This window comes from Engystomops pustulosus, chromosome 9, assembly GCF_040894005.1.
Source record: "Engystomops pustulosus chromosome 9, aEngPut4.maternal, whole genome shotgun sequence".
NCBI classification, from domain to species: Eukaryota; Metazoa; Chordata; class Amphibia; order Anura; family Leptodactylidae; genus Engystomops; species Engystomops pustulosus.
This window is the reverse complement of record NC_092419.1, coordinates 81,851,497-81,875,164: the sequence shown is the minus strand read 5'-3', so window position 1 is coordinate 81,875,164 and position 23,668 is coordinate 81,851,497. Positions and strand designations below refer to the sequence as shown.

The following is a 23,668-nucleotide window of genomic DNA, read 5'->3' as shown; positions in this document are numbered from 1 at the left end:
AGACAGGGGGCATCCTCTACACCTAGAGAAGAGATGGTTCTCCCATCACCATAGACAGGGGGCATCCTCTACACCTAGAGGAGAGATGGTTCTACCATCACCATAGACAGGGGGCATCCTCTACACCTAGAGGAGAGGAGGTTCTACCATCACCATAGACAGGGGGCATCCTCTACACCTAGAGGAGAGATGGTTCTACCATCACCATAGACAGAGGGCATCCACCACACCTAGAAGAGAGGCCATTCTCCCATCACCATAGACATGGGGCATCCTCTACACTGAGAGGAGAGGCAGTTCATTAGAGACAGAACCACCTCTCCTCTAGGTTTAGAGGATTCCCCCTACCATCACCACAGACAGAGGGCATCCTCTACGGCTGTAAGAGTGACACTTTTACTATTGCCCTAGTAGAGGAGAGGTGATTCTTGACTGTAAGAGCAGTGACACTGTGGAATTCTCTGCCCCTGGATTATATGATGGCAGACACTTTGTATCTGTAGAAGTAAGATCAGTAAAACCTAGTATACCAGAGTGAAGGAATTTATAGGTTTATAGTTTTATTGGTGTGAATTGAGAAGGTGCACATTACTGAGCTTGTTGCAGGATACCAGTTGTACATGGCTCGGTCACACAGCTGGCGAGCCTTCCTGCTCATTGGTAGGAGCTCTGCTATAGGTGGGGCCTCTGTTCTTTCAAGGACTTTTCCCTGATCACCTTTACTTTGTATAATCAGTGACAACAGCTCGGCAGGGTCACCGGCTGAGCTGGCAATCTACCTTCCTCTATCCTGCATAGCACTTTCTCTGTTTAACTCTTGATGAACCAACTAAACTGTACCTGTGAATATTGACTCACCTGACAAACTGGATGTCCCTCCACTTCTGTTGTGTCACAAAGCCCAAAAACCATCTGACAAAGCCTCAAGGTAATATACACCTGTTTACCGTATGTTACTTGTAATGTATCCTATAACGTTTATAACTTTAATAACTTTCTTAACTGTTGTAATTGGATATTTGCTCCCTATCCCTATTGCAGTCCCATGTAAAAGGATTTGACTACAATCTGTCGTATGGAAAGCACATGATGTACGGGACGTTCATTGTGTGCTGACATTAGATGGAGCACTGCCTTGTTGTAGATGTCCCAGCCATTCTAATTGTGCACCAGATGCTGCCTTCAATTATTTCAATTTTGTCTCTGAAATATATAATGATATTAACTTCTGGTGCCCAGCTGGGAATTATTGGGTTAACCCACGCTGTGGTGCCTGGCACACTTCAAAGTCCACATGTCCTTCTGTTAGGGATTTTTACATACTGGGGACAGAGGCGGTGGGAGATTTCCACTTTGTAACACATAGTTTTCAGCGTTGGTCAGACATTAGGTAGGCTAATCATATACAGGCAATGATAATGTACCCAAAAGGGCTACTTAATTTGTGAAAGAAATTAGCAAATATTTTAGCATATATGTTAAGGTTTACTATTTTTGTACCACAATTGGACATATGATGTGTTAAAATGCTGCAGTATTATTTCTCTTCTACAATCTTAAAGGTTTTGTATACGGCTGGAGCATCTGTACAAAATTGCAGACAAAGACATTAGGGAAGAAGTTTAGTGCGGTAAATGTATTGTGATTGTGTGCCAGTTTTTTTGGCATGAAAATCTATTAATTCCTGGCATACACTATGAAACTTGCAACTTTTCGGGCAATATGTGCACCCTGCATAACACTAAAGGGTGTAGTGGTAACAAGGCAAACTAGGATGATGACATTTTGGTCAGCCAAATTTACTATAACCTGTGCCAATAAACTGCCCAGATTATAGTTGAAATCTACACCTAATCTACCTGGCTTAGATTTCAATTCCAGCAAAACACACAACAGCCCATTATGTTTCTTTTATCTGTGTTTTGCCTAAATGGTTAGAAATATTGATGTATGCTGATTGATTTCCTATCCATTCTGATAGGAATTCTGCTTAAATGAGTGTTTATAACCATCTGTCAGAACATAGATAAGTGATTTACATGGAGCCATCTGGATGTTTCTGTAGAGAGAACAAACAAGTCTGGAGTGACTTCTTACACAGAAGAAGAATATACCAAAGAGTAACCAAGCAATATTTTTAATAAAAACCTATTAGGGAAATAATATATACATCTTTGAGGGCATTTTTTTTAATTACTATAGTGGACTACAATTTAAGACCTTGGATGTCTCTAATAATCAGGCTGTGGAATCAGTAAGCCAAACTTCTGACTCCTCAATTTCCCACTCCAATACCACCAAATTGGTCACCAGCTCTATGACTCTGACTCCACCACCCTGTTTTTTTCTTTAGCTTTTCTAACATGAGAGTCGGCATTCCTTCCCAGTGCTTTTTTCCTCTAGCAGAGGAGCTTTACCACTGAGCATGTACATAAAGTGCAGCACACATGCATCTCGCTTAAAAGTCTAGATCAGGGGTGCACAACCCACGGCCCGCGGGCCAAGCCTTGAGTTGCAGCCCACACCCTGCTGACTGAGTCCAATGAACATTTCCATAACTGATGGAAGCATTCATTGCTCCCAGGTCCAATCCTGCCACTCCAAGCACCAGAACCAGCATCAGGACATAGAGTAGAGTGGCCACAGGAATACGGGAGGACCCAGGAGTGGTAAGTACTTGTCGGTTGTACTGTACTGCTCTCCTGCTTCTGGCACAGTGTTTCTCAGGGTCCTGATGTAGTTGCATACAACCGGCATGGGGCACAGAGCAGAGCGGCGCATGGAGGAGAGAAGAAGCTGCATTGTGGTGCAAGGAGAAGAAAAGGAGCCAGGAGAGGAGAGGGTTTATTTATTTTGTCTGCTCTCGGGGTCTCCAGTAATATTATCTGCTCTGAGATCTCCACTATGGTGCTAATTATTGCTGTACTGTGGTATTTATAATTCTTGGGTGCATTTTGTGCTATACTGTGGTTGTTGGTGCATCTAGAGTGCTGGTTACTGTTACAGCCCCTAAAAAAATTGAGCAGTATGACAATGTGTGTTGTTTACCCATGGCCTAAATCCTAATCCCAATTTAAAAATTAAATGAATATAATATTTTTTATAATTTATATATATATGCAGGGAGCCGACGTCGATCTATTTGAACACAATTCCAACTGGACCAAAATGGTCACCGACTTCACGACTCGCTGATAACAATAATCTGGTTGCCGTTCTTGCCATTAGGGCAACTGTTGATATGACGTCTACTGTATTTTAAGTGTGGAGCAAGGGTCCGCTATATGTCTGACCCTTACTCCAACACCACAGCACAAGTTTCACATCTATTTTATTGAAGGTCACCAGAGTCACCATAAAATCCTCCTATGTAACATTAATTCCTGTGTGATTGTTCCTTGGAATTCAGACTTGTTGCTTAACAAAATGTTGCCCTCTGGATGTTATTATATAAGAGCTGTCACAATTGGCTAATATGTTTTTGAGATCGATAATATACATTCCTGAAATTGTTAAATGACTCATATTTGTTAAGCTTTTCTGTTGTATCAGGAACTATATGTACATATTATTGGATTTACAATTGTGATAGCAGCTGCCATATTGAACTTGAAACTTATAATTGTATTACTATATCTTTTCGTCAGATGAGACACTTTGGTCCAAACCCTTCTTGGTGTGCTTAAGACCACTAAAACTAGTGCAAACCTGATACATTCACACCTTCTTATCTGTGAGAAGGTTCAGGCTTCATTTCATTTTCGGGCAAATCAATGGTAAATTTCTTTAAATTGATTTACTGCAAAAAAAAGAAGTTCTGCCAGAATTTGGGCACAAAGGGCTCAGTAAATGTGTCTCACTTTGTAATCTTCTTTTGGGCATGTAACGTTGTACAGCAAAGAACTGAATCACCTTCTTGTTTCCGATGATACCCTGCAGAAGAGGAGTGAACATAGAAGTTACTGTAATGTTTCATGGTCATTGACAAGAGTCTTACCCTACTAATATTCTGAGTGTCAGTGTCATGGTGCACTCAACACGTGTTTGTTAAGGCCGTTTGATAATGGCTATAAGACATTCAATAAACCCTGTAACTCTGGTCCAGTTGTATAACATCCCATAACCTTGTTTTGTTCTTCTTAGGCTACATTCACACGATGTATGCCCGCCGTACCGTACCCATGCCCCTCTCCATAGGCATATACAACGCACGGCGCTATATCACGTAGAAAGATAGGACTTGTGCCACACATGTGCTGCACCGTACCGCTCCCGTACAGGGCCATGAGCCTATAGAAGTGTATGGGGGACGTATATTGCCCGTATATATGTCGGCCGTATATATACGTCCCCCATACATGTGTGTGAATGTAGCCTTAGATGTATACTACCAGAATTCACTATATATCAATGGACAGACTGTTTTACTTAAGGAGCAATGGTTCTTTATTGTAGGAGTCAGTATCAGCTGGAAGCCAAATCCAGTGAATAGGAGAGGTCAGCAAGTTAAGAGGGTCATAGACCTTTGGCCTGGCTATAGAATTCACACACCTCTCATATCACATGTGTGGGGTCAAGAGTGAGAGTTTAGGCTAAAGCCTAGACATTGTAGCCATGACTTATTAGTTCACTATTAGTGGACCGAAGATATTGACATAGATTATTTCCAGCTAAATCCAAAGAACAAGGAAGTCAATCCTCATTGTGGATGGTGAAGGGAGTCATGTATCATAACATTGATCCTTTATTCTCTTTGGGGGCATGATAGCATTCATTATTGGTATATTTTAAAACTATTGTTGTGCAGTGTCTAAGCGCGGTTTCTTGGGCCCACCAGATTTTGTTGGCCCCCTAGGGAAAAGAATAGCCCCAAATTAGGTTGTTTTCTGTTAGACCATTTTGTACTAGCCTGGGTGCACTGGAGGATTATCTGGTAATCTTGGGCCTGTCCAACACTGACTTGGGGAGAACCAATCCATCTCCAGCGATATGTGCATGCATTCCAGTTTCTGATGAGATGTGGCCATAACAGTTGTAAGATTATTTTTGCCAAAAAATATATGACAATATTCACTTTTGCCCACAGAACATCCCTTTTATTCAAAATGTGAATCAGTAACTGATTAAATAAATGCATTTATTGCACCTACACCCCCCTCTCTTATAACATAGCAGCATGTCATCCTGCATGAAGTAAGAGCCTATAGCAGTGATGGCTAACCTATGGCACTGGTGCCAGAGGTGGCACTCAGAGCCCTTTCTGTGGGCACTCAGGCCATCACCAGAGATGACTCCAGGTATCTTCCTGAAGTCCCAGACAGCCCAGGACTTGCTGTGCACAGAGATATTTTAAAGTGACAGCTCTACCTGGGACTATTTTCTGCTTATTGGTGTCCTCAGAGCGCTGGTATCAATGAAAACTGTAAAAGAGTAGAGTTATAAATCACAAATTAAATTTCTGTGTTGGCACTTTGTGATAAATAAGTGGGTCTTTGTTGTAGTTTGGGCACTCGGCCTCTAAAAGGTTCGCCATCACTGGCCTATAGGAACAAAAAGAAAGTAATTCTAGAATAATGACGGACCTGTTTCTTTGCAGAGACATTCTTTGGTAACAGTACTTGGTAGTAAATGTCCATCCACTTCAATATAGGTGGCAGATAATTTGCCTTGACATTGCAAGCAAATAATAAGCAAATTAATGAATGATCACATGAATACTGCTCCAGACGTGGACCCTATAAGTGAAGTCATCTGTGTATGTACATGCAGAACCCCGAACGGAAGTCTAGGGTGGTGGTCTCGGCGGGTGCCGGAGCAGCTGCTAGCTTCTCTTAATTAGGACCTTGAACAGATGCCCCTGTGACAAATTCCCTTTCTTCCTGAATTATCCGTATCCAATAATCTAGAATATGTAATAATCCAGTAGCTATCAAGAGTCTTATTCTTGTCTTTATCTGTAGAGAAATACAGTGGTAATGGTTTTTACACTTTTCTTTCTCTACCCCTATCATATCAATAGATTTTCCCTGGATCACATTTCCAAAATACTTTTCAGATCCTTTCTGCGGTGGCTTCTGCCTGTAAGAGTCATCTACAAGACAATTAAAGCAAGTTCTTGGAACCTAGTGGAAATGCTGTGAATGCGCCTTATGTGTTACAAACTCTGGTAGTAATCAGGAATCCAATAAAACACCATGGAACCATCCTATAAAGATTCCTCTTCTGTGCTTGAGTTATTTTTCCCAGACTCCCTTTGGGAATCATCAAGTCTCAGAGAATTTGTGGTATGTGAAGGAAAAGTTGATGTCTGGATTTAGCTGGCTCTGCAGACCTGGGGCTTTTGTTTTGATTGCTGCCCCTGAGTTAACCTTTAAGAGAAGGTTAATTTTAAGTAAAAGTGAGAGAAAATGACTGAAGGAAAGACATTAAGGGTGGAAAAACAGCGACATGTAGAAGGAAAAAGTATTGGATGACATCAATGACAGAAGTCTATAAGGTAGATGTTGGTTATGGAAAAGTGCTTGGTGTCCAGACTGGGAGAGGTCCTTTTAGCAGAAATCCAAAGATGAGGTGGCGGATAGATTAGCAAAAAGGAAGAGGCGGAAAAAACTGGTATTTGATGTAGTGAAGGAAACCTAAGCAGAGTGGTGATAAGTGGAAGTAGTGACTGATGGAGTGATGGAGTAGTGAAGATAGTGGGGCAGTAGATTTACTAATCCTGCCCGAGACATGGACAATATAGACATGTGCCTGGAATCTGTGGATCCATAATAAATAATAATTCCTTTACTTATATAGCGCTGACAGATTACGCAGCGCTGCACAGAGCTTGCCAGATCAGTCCCTGTCCCCATGGGGCTCACAATTTAAGAAACCTACCAGTATGTTTTTGGAGTGTGGGAGGAAACTGGAGGATCCGGAGGAAACTCATGCAAACAGAGAGAGAACATACAAACTTTTTGCAGAACTGGATGGGACTTGAACCCAGTACCCCAGCACTGCAAGGGTGTAGTGCTAAGCACTGAGTTCACAAAATAGTGACACATTTTTGCCAGTGTCACACATCTTTCCATTGAGTCGTGTGACTTTGCCAAGGCAGAGACCCTTTTGATTTTAATGTAGTAAAGGAAGATGTGCGCCATTGTGTAGGACGTCATCTGCCTTAGGTGCAACTCATTTTCAGGAGTGTTCCTATAATATAAATAATGACAGAAACTATTTATATTGAGTGATTGTTTCAGAAACTACAAATATCATAATCATTTAGGGATTACTTTATTATCCTCCTCTACAGATGGGCTCTTTGTGTTCATTTACTTGAGATGATTATCATAAGAACTGATTATTGCACCAGACACAGAATTATTAATTCAATGTAATTTGGCCTGTGTCCAGGGTGTCTGGAATAAAAGTGATGTGTCTGTGATTTCTTAACAACTAGTGAGGTTAGTAGTTTTGGAGAGAAGCGCTTTCCCATTTCATCATTCACTTTGTACTTTGGAGTACAGAGGGTGAGCCTAGTGGTCTGCTAATGTATTTTATGGTCACTTTTGATAGCAGTTGTTACTGGCTCTTTGCATGTCTGAAAGGGACAGCACACACAATTTATGAAGCCGCTTTGGACAGACTGCTGACGTAATTTGCACCAACAGAAACTTTCAGACACATTTATAAGGGCTTTTAGATAATTTTTTCCCCTTTCCCAGGTTGTACGACAAAAGAGGTGTGTCCGGGCAGAAAATAGTATGTGAGCCAAAAAAAGTAGCTGGTTCGGCACATTGTGGCCCACAGTTTAGACCAGCTAAAAGCAGTTCTAAAGTAGAATCCAAAAGTCTCAAACTGTGTCAGAATTTATTGTTATAATGATGAATCTGGCGCAGCGCTAGACTAGTGTTGTAGAGCGCTAGCACTGTTGGAGCCAGTGACACATTAATAAATTCAGTTTTGTGTCCCCAACTGATCCAGTATAACCCTTGGTTTTACAAGGCACCTTCTCCCACTGAAAGGTGCCTGAATATATATTGATAATAATTCCTTTATTTATATAGTGCACACACAGATTACGCAGCGCTGCACAGAACTTGTCAAATCGGTCCCTGTCCCCAATGGAGCTCACAGTCCAGTCCATACCTACCAGTATGATTTTGGTGTGTGGGAGGAAACCGGAGGACCCAGAGGAAACCCATGCAAACACTCCTAAAAGCAAGTTCTCTATTCCTGCTTGTGGTCCAACTCCTGTGTTCCTGACCTTGGATTGTTCTGCAGTTCATTCTCTGTACCTGGTTCCTCTAACTACCCTGTGGCTAATCCTGACTACTAATCTGTGGTCTATCCCTTAAATATGGGTAAACTCTCCCTGCCCTGACCCTGACTTGCCCCTAGATACTCTCTGCTTGACTCCTGGTGTTTACCACTGTGGTCTCTTTACCCATGATGGTCAGCTGCCACCTAGACATGGACTATTCCCAAGAGAGAGCAGCTCAGTGATACTGTTGCTGCAAAATATAAAAGAGTTAAAGGCTGAAAACTGACAGGGTCACGTAGATAATGCCATTGGGAGTAGCTGTAAGCGTGGCACTGTGGGTCCACAACCCTCTGTCCATTACAGCAATATCTTATACAGAGTTGGATTCATCATTTTAGTACATTACTCTATTACACCCCTTCACATGGATGAGCTGCACTGTGCTATATTTAGCAGTCCCAAAGTGACCAGTGGGGCCCCCAGAAAGTCTTTCTTCTAGAAAACCCTAATGCTCATAATAAAATTTCGGGTTGGCAAATCCTTCTTTAACAGTAACCAAAGCAGATGAAGCATGGTAGCAGATGATGGGCGCTGTAGTATTTCTGGGTTTTATAGGGAATATTTCTTCGCCCTCAGATCTGTAAGTGTATAACAGTGTTTCAGGGAAATAGCATCTGTTCACAGGCAAAGTTTCCAGCCCTGCAGTTAATGTGTCACCCATTAGTAGTAGCTGCGTGCGCCATAGCACTGCACTAACCTTGTCACTTAAAGTAACATTACTTACATTCTTTATCTGCCCTGACAGCTGTCATCCTGGCTCTAACCTGAGCAGGTGCCTCACATCCTGCAATGCTCTTTATAATAGGAGAGAAAACCTAAATCAATATGTTTATAGCGCTCACCTAGCAACAGCCATAGGAAGTGCGGGCGATCTGCTTGTAACATTAGGGACAGTTAATTGTTAACTTGTAAAGTGCCAGAACAGGTTGACACTTTTTATACAGTTGCCAGAAATGACTTTGCATAAAATTTGTATTAAAGCACAATTCACCTTGTCTTATTATGCTAATAGAGAATATGCCCGTCATGCCCTCTGAGACACCCATCTCCCAATATAAGAAATTCATACAATTTTGTATTGTTTACCATGCTGATGTGTCTGAATTTCACTTAAAGGGGTTGATCAGGATTGAAAACAAACATGGCTCCTTTCTTACAGAGACAGCGCCATCCCCGTTTACAGGTTGTATACAGTATTGCATGTTCTCCCCATTCACTTCTCCAAGACTAGAAACAACAAAAGCAGTCATGTCCTCTATTCAAGGGAAGCTTCAACAAACGCAAAGGTTTACATTGTAATTGCCAGACTGCAATCTAATAGTGACTAACTGCCCATTGAAAGTCCAGCCGGGTGTCCACGGTTATGATGGAAAGCTAAAAATAGTCAGCCTCACTGTATGGCCACAGTACGGGATGTGTCGCTGTTGGTGAATGGTATGAAGGAATTTCTGCTATGTCTCATGTATTCTATGGTATATTACTGTACTGGGCGTATCTGGTTTATTATCGCCTCCCTGTCTTCTATATATATTTGTAAGCGCAGTCAGGTGCTTGTTGAATTGCTGGCGTAGACCTTGATCTCTACGTGTCCTTTCAGAGGGAAAATAAGGCAAATAAAAAGTTTGGAAACGTGTCATATAGTTTGCACTGCCAGGCAATTTGCTTTGCTAAATGGATTAGCTATAGGTTCTGAAGTTATGTTATCAGTAGAGGCAAATATTGTGCTCAGACTTTATTACGTAGCTATAGACGCCACGTCACTGGCATGTTACTGGTGAGTCTCTTCTATATAGCTCCGAATAGCTCACTCGGTCTCATTCCCCAAAACTTTTTTGGGATGCCCAAACATTTTCCGCAATCAATGCACTCATAAAAGCATCTGCTGGCTGATGGAGCTACACATCATACGAGTGTGATATACATGGGCTGCGCAGGTTGAATCCTTGCGGTTGAGGAATTCCCTGTTTACCAGAGAGAAATTCAGGCTCGCTCACCACCAGGTGCTCAATCCAAGGAGAGTCTCCACTCTTGTAGCAATTCCCTGTTTAACCCATTAAAATAAATCCTAAAATACAGTACTGAGCCTCAGCTACCACCTGCCCCTCCTTGGCAGTGGCATTGATAATTCCTTATTCTAAACGTGGCAAGTTAAGTGCCAGTCTTTTTCTATATTTAGTGGATCCTTATCAGACAACTTGTCTAAGAAATGATTCATGAAAGAATCACAGAGGAATAGTTACTATGAGAAGCGTCATCCTAAGACAACACTGAATTGGCAGGCAGCAAACAGCCCCTGTGCCAGCGCACACATAAGCACTAGTGATGATATAGGGGCAGGGTCCATAGGCCATTAATGTTACCCATCTGAGTGACGTCTAGGTTTTATGGACTACGATCAATGACCAGCGGCAAAGTAGATCTTCATTCAGAAGTTGAAGGTAGATTTCCTCAAAAGGACAAAGGGTAATTTTTTTTAACTTATCTCTTAATGCGGGGGTTTCACAAATATGTGAAGAATACAGGAAATGGTTCGTAAAAAGTTGTCCACGCATTCTGCAACGTCTCCGATAATGTTAGTAAAGATCCAATAATAAGTTCTTGGTTGAGAAGAAACATTACATGGTTGAGGCCACAGTTCTCGAGTCTCGGTACGGTCTCATATGTGTTTCCATTTCCAGTAATGAGTACTGATGGCATCTGTTTCAATCAAAGCGCGTATATGATAGGGCCGAGACGCCAGGATTCATAGTGCACTGTGGCTATTACCTGTCATTTTTTAAAATTTCTTGTAACTTTTTGAACTCAAAGGGGGGGCATTTATTATTGACTTTCCGACAGTTTTTTGCCTGTTTTTCATCTTTTATTTTGTCTTGCTGCGCCTTTTGCGCCATATTTATGAAATGTCCGCACCACAATATTTGTTCTATTCCAAAACTTTTTTTGGGCCCACAATTTGGACTCTTTTCCTGTGCTTCTAGCTTCCTGACACTGTTTTTGGTGCAATTTTTGGCTCACATTTAGAGCTGCAAAAAGCCGGTCTACGAAGTTCTAGTTCACCTTCATGAATGTGGAGACAGTTCATTTCATTAACCCCTTATGCCACAATCTAACATCCCAGTGTAAATTATAGAACAATTTGTGCGTCAAAAACACAGACCCTGCGCCACAATTGATAAATACCCCCGAAAGATTCAACAATATAGATATATATATATATATATATGTGTGTTTGTGTCTGATAATGAATAAAGGTCCCATTTATACGAGGATATTCTGTTCATAAAGTAAAGACAGTGGGATACATTTACTAAGGGTCCGAACACTACACTGTCGTCGGGTTTCGCAATTTTTTTCAGATTTGTCCTGAATTGCCCCGGGTTTTTGGCGCATGCGATCGGATTATGGCGCATTCCCGCCGGCCTGCATGCAACACAAATCGGGGGGCGTGGACGTCGGACAACCCGACTGATTCGGACAAACCGTGGAATTTAAAGACCAAATTGAGTTGCAAGATCAGCACTCACATATACTGGGAAGAAGAAGGTGAACTCCGGCGGACCTCAGCGGGGGAAGCAACACATGCATGAAATTGGACGCACGATCTAAGTGGATCGCAGCAGCTCCGAATCCTTGTTGGACATTCCGGATCGGCAGCTTCAACGGGACGGGTAAGTAAATGTGCCCCAGTATGACAGCCATATTTCCAAGTCTGACTTGTCTGGAGATATAAGACAATCTTACCTCTTTAGGTCAAGGACATATCCCTTGACTTACAATTACAGTTTATGAAACCATAACCTCTAGTTGTAAGTACTGCAAGTACTAGATATACATTGGCTTTTTTTTGTCTATACATGAATGCATCATTCATGTATATCATTTTGTGCAATTATCAGAATCTCTAAGAAACATCTGATTGTAAGGAAGACCAAGATGCGTAAGCAGCCATTACTCACATGTGCGGTTGTCCAGTTACATGAAGTCATATAAACAGTGAGGACAAGTCACTTCTGAGCGTCTTCTGCACAGCGTCGGTAGTAGACACCTCTGTACACAGCACAATGCACATGGAGGACTGTATGGTTATTTTATAGGGAAGGTTCCTGACTCCTAATGTAAATAACAGTTATCATTGTGATCATCCTGTAGCTGTAATAATAATAATGGACAAATGAAATTTAGTATGAGCTAAACATACAGTAGCATGTTATATATATCATACCCAACCCTGGCGCCTCAGGCATAGAAGAGGTGATATACTATCCGGGCTAAGTCTGTAATAGACCCTTGATGGTAAGAGTGCCAGACAGGAAATCCTGCTGAAGTGTGCAGGGAGTGGGAGTGCATTTTAACCATTTCTGTCCTGTGATGGGTTTTATAAATTAAATAGATCATTATCATGACATATAGAGACAGAAATATAGTGAACTAGTTTAAAATTCTGTCGTAATACAGGAAGTCCCCTTTTTAAAAACCTCCAACTGCCCGCTATGACCTCTGGTGAAGCTCTCTGGATGAGTTACTTTAGTCTCAGGCTGCAATGATCAGCTGTAAGGTGTCTGTAATATAGTTTTATTGATAATCCTTCTTCCTATTACAGCAAAACATTTTGAAAAGCCAATTGTCACTGTGACTGTGTCAAATTTTGCCTGGAGCTACAATTATAAAATATAAAGTTCTGACTTTCATACAAATTCAACTTAAGAACAAACCTGAAGAACCTATCCTATATATAACACAGGGACTGCCTGTAATATATGAATAATAATAATAATTATAGAATATTAATAACAGCTTACAGCTGATCATGGCAGCCTGGGACTAAAGTAAAGAATCCAGAAAGCTTCACCAGAGGTCATAGTGGGCAGAGGGGTCTGTCTGTAACTAGGGTCGTCTATAAGTCGTATGTTCTTAAGTATGGGACCGTCTGTACATGTATTCTTCCCAGTAACATATGTTCCTAGCAAAATTTGTGGAAGCTGGAAGATTTTTATGAATAGAGTAAGAACATCTGCATCCTTCCCACAACATTTATCTAAAATAAATTAATATAATATTTGTAATATTCCGTAACTTTGGAATAATTTGCGTTGTATTAAGACTGACAGCCATTCGGTTAACCCTTATTGAAGTTGAATCTCATGGCTGGACAAATATGGTGAAAGGCAGCCTGTCAAAACCATTAGGTTTCTGATTGATCGTGACATCCAATTCTGCTGCAATGACAGCAGGTGTAAAACAGTTAGTGTAAGCATATGAGGGATATACATCCATACAACTCTGATCATTCACACTGTACCATATACAGCACAATACCATATACTGGGGCACAATACCATATACTAGGGCACAATCGCATATACTGGGGCACAATACCATATACTGAGCCACAATACCATATACTGGGCCACTATACCATATACTGGGCCACAATACCATATACTGGGGCACAATCACATATACTAGGGCACAATACCATATACTGGGCCACAATACCATATACTGGGGCACAATACCATATACTGGGCCGCAATACCATATACTGGGGCACAATACCATATACTGGGACACAATACCATATACTGGGGCACAATCGCATATACTGGGGTACAAAACCATATACTGGGGCACAATACCATATACTGGGACACAATACCATATACTGGGGCACAATCGCATATACTGGGGTACAAAACCATATACTGGGGCACAATTCCAATATATACTGAACCACAATACCATATACTGGGCCACAATACCATTTACTGGGGCACAATACCATTTACTGGGGCACAATACCATATACTGGAGCACAATAATACCATATACTGTGGCACAGTACCATATATTGGGCCACAATACCATATACTGGGGCACAATAATACCATATACTGGGGCACAATAATACCATATACTGGGGCACAATACCATATACTGGGCCACTATACCATATACTGGGCCACAATACCATATACTGGGGCACAATCACATATACTAGGGCACAATACCATATACTGGGCCACAATACCATATACTGGGGCACAATCACATATACTAGGGCACAATACCATATACTGGGCCACAATACCATATACTGGGACACAATACCATATACTGGGGCACAATACCATATACTGGGGTACAAAACCATATACTGGGGCACAATACCATATACTGGGACACAATACCATATACTGGGGCACAATCGCATATACTGGGGTACAAAACCATATACTGGGGCACAATTCCAATATATACTGAACCACAATACCATATACTGGGCCACAATACCATTTACTGGGGCACAATACCATTTACTGGGGCACAATACCATATATTGGGCCACAATACCATATACTGGGGCACAATAATACCATATACTGGGGCACAATAATACCATATACTGGGGCACAATAATACCATATACTGGGGCACAGTACCATATACTGGGGCACAGTATCATATACTGGGCCACAATACCATATACTGGGGCACAATACCATATACTGGGGCACAATACCATATACTGGGGCACAATACCATATACTGGGGCACAATAATACCATATACTGGGGCACAATACCATATACTGGGGCACAATAATACCATATACTGGGGCACAATACCATATACTGGGGCACAATAATACCATATACTGGGCCACACTACCATATACTGGGCCACAATACAGCCATACCCCTGAGGCTTCGCTGAATGAAATGCTACTTTGCTAGGTAGAAGCCTTGGAGATGCTGGAGAGGTGAGGCTGCGGCCTACATCAATGAGGATATTGTGCAGGAGGTAATCCACTAACAGAGGCAGGTTGTGTCAGGTTTGCTTCTCTTTTGCTCTACATAATCTATTAGGAGGGATAACATTTCTTAATAAAAAAGATATTTCCCATAAAGGAAATATTTAGATTGCATTTAATTAGTAAGCTGCAGCATCAAGCCTGGAGGATTCTGCGGCTTACTTCGGCTGGAGACAGGCCAGAGCTTGGATTTGCTACCTCAATATGAAACCCGTATTTGTTTCCACATACTGGGTAGCAGGCCGAGTCTTTACGGCGGTTCACAAAAGGGTTCAAAGTGGTAAGGTTTTATCTCATGGCCTTATGTATGGCACCTACTGATGGCAGCGAGACTTTCAGACGGGAATAAATAGTAAAATGGCAGCCCCCTCCCACCCCCTACATTACAGCATCTAATTCATACGGGACATATCTACAGATCTTCAGTGGGGAATTCAGGATCGGAGCCAACATAAGAAAACAAAACAATCTGTCTATAGATCTCCCACACACAGTTGGCGCTGCAGATATGCCACAGTCACAGGGTTCAACCTGTTGAATTCTGTAAGTTGTTTTACAGCTGTAACCACTAAGAGAATGACTTTTATGTAAAGTTATAATTAAGTAATGAGTTCAGGACTCTTCGCTTAGTCTCCTGGGTGTGACCGACGCCTGACAATGCTCCTTTTTTCATTAGATATATGATTGTTATCTAATAACACCACTTTAATGGTGGTTTATGTTTGATTAAACACAATAGGAGATATGTATTAATGTGTTGTTTTTTTACCAGTACATAGTAGAACTAGACAGTTCTCTACAGCACCAGGTTAATCATTATGTCTGATGCTGGATGAATAATGTAGCGCAGTATAAAGGTGCATTTAGACAAACGTATGCCTGCATGGCTATGACCATTCCCCTCCCCATTGGCATTCCTTGGCGTGCGGGCCGTACTACGGGGAAAGATAGGACATGTCCTATGTTTTTAAGCGGTAGGGTGCCATTGCCATCATACGGTAGTGTGAATGTAACCTAAGACTGTTGAGTTGTACTTTGCAACTTCTGTTAGTTGGTCTAGTTTTCTGCACCACAATAATGAATTTTTGGCACATGGACTATTTTCTGTAGAGACCAAACGCCTTTTACATAGGCCACACCCCCTATTCGGACAAGTCTAAAAATGGGCTAAACCTTCAGCATTTCAGGTACAAATTTATCCAGTATTCTGGTGTAGACAGATTGACACATCGACCCCAATGTTCTGTTCAACACTTATCAATAAGAAGTTATTGTACACACAGTAGGACATATATCCTGCATTTATCATTCCCCTCTGTGTGTACACTGTTATTTTTCACTAGGCTCAGCTCCAGGATCAGTGGAGACTAGCTTCTATGAAGTCCATCAAAGCGCATGGCACACACAAATGCAGAAAAATTTTAAGCCTTCTCCATAGTATATAGGTAATTAGTAACACACACAAAGCAGATCAAAATTAGCACAACGTTACGGTCATTCTGACCTTTGTCAGGTTAGATCTGTAATATGATACATGTGAAAGGTTGTGGTGAGCTGTTATCCAGGCCCTCATACACTGCATACAGAAAAGAGGAGATCCTGCTTTCATGTGCATCTGTAAAACAGCAGCATGAAGGACATTATACAGCAGTAATTGGCATTGCCTTGTCAGTAATAACCTCAACTGAAAACATGAAAACATTATTTTACCTGTTTGGTAAAAGCCATAAAAAAACAATCCCAGTATTGCTATGTTTTTTTATCCCACCTCCCAAGAAATGGAATTTTTTGCACATTTTTGTGCACAGGTAGTACTTTACTCTAGAACATTAGAAAAATGTGACATGTTTTACATCTCCACAATTCACAAGATAAATGTAACATTTAGAATGTTCACAAATCAGCTCAAAAGGGTGCAGAACTAAATGGGACCATTGATGTTTTTATTTTCACCTCCCCCAACCCATAAGAAAGAGGAGTGTATTCTAATAAAAATCTTAAAATAGAGCATTGAAAATGCATTCAAATGATGAGCAACAATGAGAATCAACAACTTCCAAGCTGTCTCATCTGGTAGTACTGCAAGTATCACTCATGAAACTTTTTGGCTAGCCTTGTACTTTAGATAGATCGGCTGACAGCTTTATCCCTGCTTCACACATAACATGCAATGTAGGAGCATACATGTATAACCATAGTAATGTGCATGGGACTTCTACATACAGTATATATGTATTTATTCCACTACATTCTTTATATCTGGTAATCAGGGTTGGCTTTAAGGGCCGGCACATTGGGCATTTGCCCAGGGCCTCCTGCATGTGGACTTTTGTGGGCAGAGGATGTATTGCTCTTTCAATACCCCTTGGGTGAAGATGTTATCTATCTCCTATCTACAAATCTGTCTATCTAACCATTTATCTATCTTTTTGTCTTTCTATTTATCTTCTTTTTATTATTTATAATATCTCTACTCTATCCATCTATCAATAGATCTTCTATCTCTCTTCTACTGTATATATCTATATCTTTTATCATCTATCTAGCTGTCTATCTATTTTATATTTATGCATCTATAAATCAATCATCCATATATATACAGGCGGTCCCCTACTTAAGAACACCCAACTTACAGACGAACCCTAGTTACAAACGGACCTCTGGATATTAGTAATTTACTGTACTTTAGCCCTAGGCTACAATAAACATCTATAACAGTTATCAAATGTGTCTGTAATGAATCTTTATTGTTAATCCTGGTTCTTATGAGAACCCAACATTTTTTTAAATCCAATTGTCACAGAGACCCAAAAAATTCTGTCTGGGGCTACAATTATAAAATATACAGTTCCGACTTACATACAAATTCAACTTAAGAACAAACCTACAGACCCTATCTTGTACATAACCCGGGGACTGCCTGTACTATATGATTTCCTATGTATCTTCTATCACCAATCTAACTATCATCTGTCCTATATCTCCTATAGAATTCTCCTACCGCCCCACATTACAGATTGTCTTGCCATACTACTTCTTGTCAACTACAAAGTGTTATTATTGTGCAGGGCTAAAAGGAGACTATTACTGAATGTGACTGTTCATAAAATAATTTTATTTTGGAAGCCTAATTTTAGTTTTGCCCAGGGCTCCACTTTGTCTAAAACCAGCCCTGCTGGTAATAATGGGACTGTATTTTAATCAGAGACTGATAATTAGTAGAGAGATGTAACAGAGGATGTCATGCGGCTTCTCTGGAGGAGATTTGTATGGACCCTCAGGGAGTCCTGTCTTGCTGTGACAGCGTGTAATGAGGCAGCACGCTGAAGTCAAAAACCATTACACTTCCCCATTACAAGATAACAAGATCACTGCGGTTAAATGAGATTAGAAGATTAGAATGAGAAGAGCCTGACCCTGCAATTCCCACTCATGACTCATTTGCAGTTTCACAAGCCGCTCGACATCTAGAAAGAGGAATTCCCATTCATGTGGATTTTGTATACCGTTCGTGGATATTAGGTCTTATTCATTTTTGAAAAGAGTAGAATAAACTATTGGGTATCAGAGAAAAGTATATTTCAAATAATGGAAGTCAATGGCAAAGAGTTCCAAATTGCTTTTGAAAACCTTTAAAGATGTGATCCCAAGTATTTAGAAGAAATCTACCGTCAAAATCCATCATGATAAACTAGGGACACTTACTCATAGATCCAGGCACTGAGACTTTAGTAATCTTCTTAGATGTGTTATCCATGACCTTCTTCATGCTAACGAGCCAGAAGGGCCCCTCTGTGCTGTAGCCTCAAAGACTGTTATACTGTTTCAACCTCCCACCTGCTCCCTCAGCACTGGTGCAGTGAGCAAATCCTCCTCCTATTGTGTGCCGAAACTTCGTCTCCTGCCCGAAGAATACAGTATGCAGGAAGTGGGGAATGCTGAAGGAGCAGGGTGAAGGGTGAGACAGTGTAACAGCCTGTATAGCTACAGCACATAGGGCCTGTGGTTACGTCCCCAAAGCACTTTTTTTTATTACAGATTTTTCAGTTTACAAACAAATAAAGATCCCACACAGCAGAAAACTGACACCCACCCCACTGTCACTCACAAACTAAACAAAAACCCTCCCTGGGGCATCAGTATCAAATGTGTTGGCACAGTACACTACATTAATACATCTTCACGTTAGACCTTCTCAAACCCACAGAACACTTCTGACTCTTTTGCATAATATTAAAAGTTGATTTTAGAAGGAAGGAGGCCATAGATACCAAATATAAGAAGATTGTCACAGTCACGGTGCCTGGATTTATGAGGAAGTGTCCTTGGTTTATCATGCACGGTGGTAGATTTCCTTATAAAGTTATGCCCTATAAAGTATAACAAAGTGATCGGTGGGGGGCCAATTGCTGGGACCCTACCGATAATGAGAACGGGACCCCGAGCTCTCTAGGTAAGAGGGATTATGTTCCTTCCCATTGACTGGTGGAGCATCAGGACAAGCGCCCTGCTCCATTTAGTTGGAATGATGGAATATCCAAGCACAGTGCTCAGTTATCTCCAACCGATCCCATAGACAGTGACGGAGTGTCAGGAAACATGCTTGTCTCTAGAGAGCTGGGGTCCCGTGGGGGTCTCAGCAGTCAGAACCACGCCTATCACCTTGTTATTTGCTATCCACAGAAAACTGAAACACCCTCTTTAAAGAAGACTCTTTGCGTTGTTTATCTGATATTATTCCACTGATTTTGCCGCCATTAGAATTTTTTTTCTCTAGTAACGAGAGCCATAAGTATTGGCACCCAATATACTTATAAGTTTCTCTACACTCGGGTGGGTGCTGCTGGGCTGGAGCAGACAATCTGACGACTCCCAAGACACAGTAGAAAACCTAATTAGCATACGGGCTGCCAAAACTAGCAGAACTGATTGTTTGGGAATGGTAAAGAAAGAATTGTAATTGTGCCGGGATCAGTGGAATAAACCCTTATAAAGGATACAGAGAATTGGCATTGGGAATGGTGGCAAAATGTCCTCTTTAAGCAAATCTAAAGTGTTTTATGGCAGTTTTTGTTTCAAATTGTGTTTTTCATTTGCTGCTATTACATGATAATATTGTTTTATTATAGCAAAATTACCATAGTGACATATACTGCTGTCTGCCCATCAAAGCTCTAGACTAATGATACATGGATTTCCATGGATGACTTGGTATTATAGATATAGGGATGTATTGAACACTGTGTCATTCTATTTGCTGCCTGGCTTTATATTGATCATGCGCCTCTCGTTATGGCGATACATGTGTCTTATGTCACAGGAGAAGTTTACTAAACTTTACAAACTCTAAAGTTTACAACAACAATTTTAAAAGGGTAACTTGTCACGTTCAGCCTCTGCTACTTTCCTTCATCATTTCTATTTTTGCTCCGTTCAAAGGGCTGCAGATGGGCGAGACGTTGTATGGAGTATTAACGCCTGCGATGGCGCACTTAGCAGCTCCGTAAGCCCCTCACATTGTTTATCTCGCTCCCCCTTCTCTAAACTGATCATCCAGACATTTGCCATTTGGCCAGATTTACACTCCATAGTCCTCCTGGTAGACAAGGAAACATCCTGACTGCGGGGCACTCACATGACTTAGGTTCTGATGATTTCTAGAATATATAATACATGACTGTGGCCATATTTAATAAAAATGAACTTCATGGTTTGCAATTCCAGTAATATGTGTAATATATAGTATAAAGGGCTTTTACCAGGATCCGATAGAAGTATCTGATCACTGGAGCTCTCAGCACCCAGACCCCCATTGATTGTGAGTCTCCCCATTTCAATGGAGTTAAATGCTTAAAGGGGTATTCACATTTCTGCAAATTAAGGTTATTATTTGCATGATGAAAAATTCTACCTGTTTCCATTATAACTTTTTGTATCAATTGCTCAGGTTTTTTTTTAGATCTCTCCTTGCTGTCTTGCTATAGAAAGCAGGTGCACAGATCATTATTATCATGAGGGTGGCATGGTGGCTGAGTGAGTAGCACTTCTGCCTTGCAGCACTGGAGTCCTGGGTTCAAATCCCACCCAGGTCAACATCTGCAAAGAGTTTGTATGTTCTCTCCGTGTTTGCGTGGGTTTCCTCCGGGTACTCCGGTTTCCTCCCACACTCCAAAACATACTGTTAGGTTGATTAGATTGTGAGCCCCATGGGGACAGGGACCAATTTGACATGCTTTGTGCAGCGCTGCGTAATCTGTGTGCGTTATATAAATAAAGAATTATTATTATCACAGTAATCAGAGCTGTGTGATAAAATGAGCCGTGCACCTGTGTGACCATGGTCAGATTCCTGTCCACTGGAAATAAAGAATGAAGCTTCCTATAGAATGACAGCAAGCAGAGATCTAGAAAACGGTGAGGAATTGATACAGAAAGTATATTTGAAAATTGTATAAATTTTCATTATACAAACAATTACATTTATTTGCGGAAATGGGAACACTCTTCTCATGGTTTCCTCAGCCAGGGAAGGTAATCCAGAAGGATGTGCTGTTTAAAGAAAATCTACCATCAATATCAAGCATGATAAAACTAGGGACACTTACTACTGTGACTGTGGTGATTTTCTTATGTTAGTTATCCATGGCCTCCTACTTAATCTACTTAAAAATTATGCTAATTAGTCAGAAGGGTTCTGGGGGTGTTATCAGAGCCCCTCTATGCTGCAGATTTATAGGCTGTTACAGTATGCAATGAGCACTTCCTGTGGGGAAGGGTGAGACAGTAACAGCTGCAGCATGGAGGGGCTCTGGTAACACCCCCAGAGCCCTTGTAGCTAATTAGCATAATTCTAAGAGTATATTGCAGAAGACAGGATAGCATGGATAAATAATATAAGAAAATCAGTCACGGTAGTAAGTGTTCCTCGTTTTGATAAAAAGAAGAATCTTTGAGTAAGTTTCCCTGTTTTTATATTGCTTGATTTTTATGGTATATTTCCTTCAAAGATACTATATATCTATGGAGCATTCCTTTATCAACAGTTTCTCCAAACTTCCAGATCAGGAGTGGGGCTTTAGACCCCCCTTTTGGAGGAGGTAAACTGATTAATAAGAGAGACTTCTGTAGAAAACCATGACCATAGTAGTTAGACAAACGCACTTATTTCCCTATGAACTCATCAGCTGAAAACCACATTAGAGATGACCAAACCATTAAAGGGATTGGCTGTCTCATATATAATCAGTTCAGGAGTGTGGGAAGGGGGTTCTCACAAGGGACTATTATGTAGTCCTCAGACATTCTGCAAGGCTTGTAGGTCCTTCTGTGTAGGTCTGACCCTTAAATTCTTAATACAGTGACTGATGGAGGGGCTTGTGGTGGGTCTGGAAGACCAAGAAACAGGACGACTATACTGTAACCCTTGATCAGCACTAGGTGCACATATTACACCACAACGAAGGTGTGAGCCCATTTGTAAATGTTCTTATTGTGCAGTTTCCTCGCTCCAGAGATAAGGATTTGTGTAGAAGAGCGGCTTATCTGTGGCTATTCAGTAAGAGGTGTATAAATATGACAATATCGCTGGAAGCTAGTGCTATACATCCTGTTTTGTAATGTTTCCTTTTCATTCCTGGAATTCTTGGCTGGGAAGCTCTATCCCCGCTTTATTTCTGTTCCGTATGATTATTGTTGGCTTGTTGGTTTAACCCTGCAACATCCTCTGAAAGATTTTCCCATAAATCAGCTTATCCTAGTTCTGGTAATGACAAGTAGAGGGATTGATGTGACTAAAGTAGTGACAGTTCTAAATTTAGTTTTAGGAAGGGAACAGCCCATTGTTTCTGCCCAAGGCTAGGAAATACCACTATTCTATCCAGGAGAGATCCTTAAAGAGGCATTCCTGGATCTTGGAGCAGTAAGAACTCTTTACTTCCCATTATAGTACATAGTGTGGTGGTTGTACTTGATGGTATGGTGTTTCGGCACTGGCATATGACACGAAACTGAAGCTCATCTGAGATCTGAATGCTGTAACCTATTCCAGTGGTCAACCCAAGGACTGCCGGGCCAATGACTCCTCCTCAAATTAAATGGATAACCTCGAGATGAGGTGAAGATGGTCACAGTCTTCATTATTATTTCCACAAACTTATTTTAAGACTCTGTCAAACAAAAAACTTCCTTAAAATGTTGCTTTTTTTTCTCAATACAAAATACTTCTAGATGGAGAGATCTTTTTATGCTTTATATGTACACACACATGAGAGTCAGTTCACACCTCTGGAAGGCTTCCATTATCTTCTTCTGTTGCAAAAGATAATAATTGAACTGATGGTAAAGCCCTTCCTTAATACTGTATATACTCGAGTATGAGCCGTCCCAAGTATAAGCCGAGGCCCCTAATTTTACCAAAAAACATGGGAAAAACTATTGACTCGAGTATAAGCCGAGGGTGGGAAATGCATTGGTCACAGCCTCCCCATTATATAGCCTGTCGGAACCTGCCCCGTAGTATATAGCCAGCCCCCTGCCTCAGTATATAGCCAGCA

General features: G+C 41.1%; 1 protein-coding gene across 3 annotated transcripts in view; it reads left to right on the top strand.

Moving 5' to 3' along the window:
• The window catches only part of STARD8 (StAR related lipid transfer domain containing 8), a 99,389-nt gene that overhangs the window by 29,826 nt on the left and 45,895 nt on the right, over nucleotides 1–23,668 (top strand). Inside the window, exon 1 of one of the 3 annotated variants that reach the window (XM_072125868.1) lies at nucleotides 748–928. The exons of the other annotated variants lie outside the window; for them this stretch is intronic. Coding sequence (XP_071981969.1) covers nucleotides 871–928 — 58 coding nt within the window. The 5' untranslated portion in view covers nucleotides 748–870. Of the gene's footprint in view, nucleotides 1–747; nucleotides 929–23,668 lie in introns of those variants that run through there. 3 annotated transcript variants of the gene reach the window in all.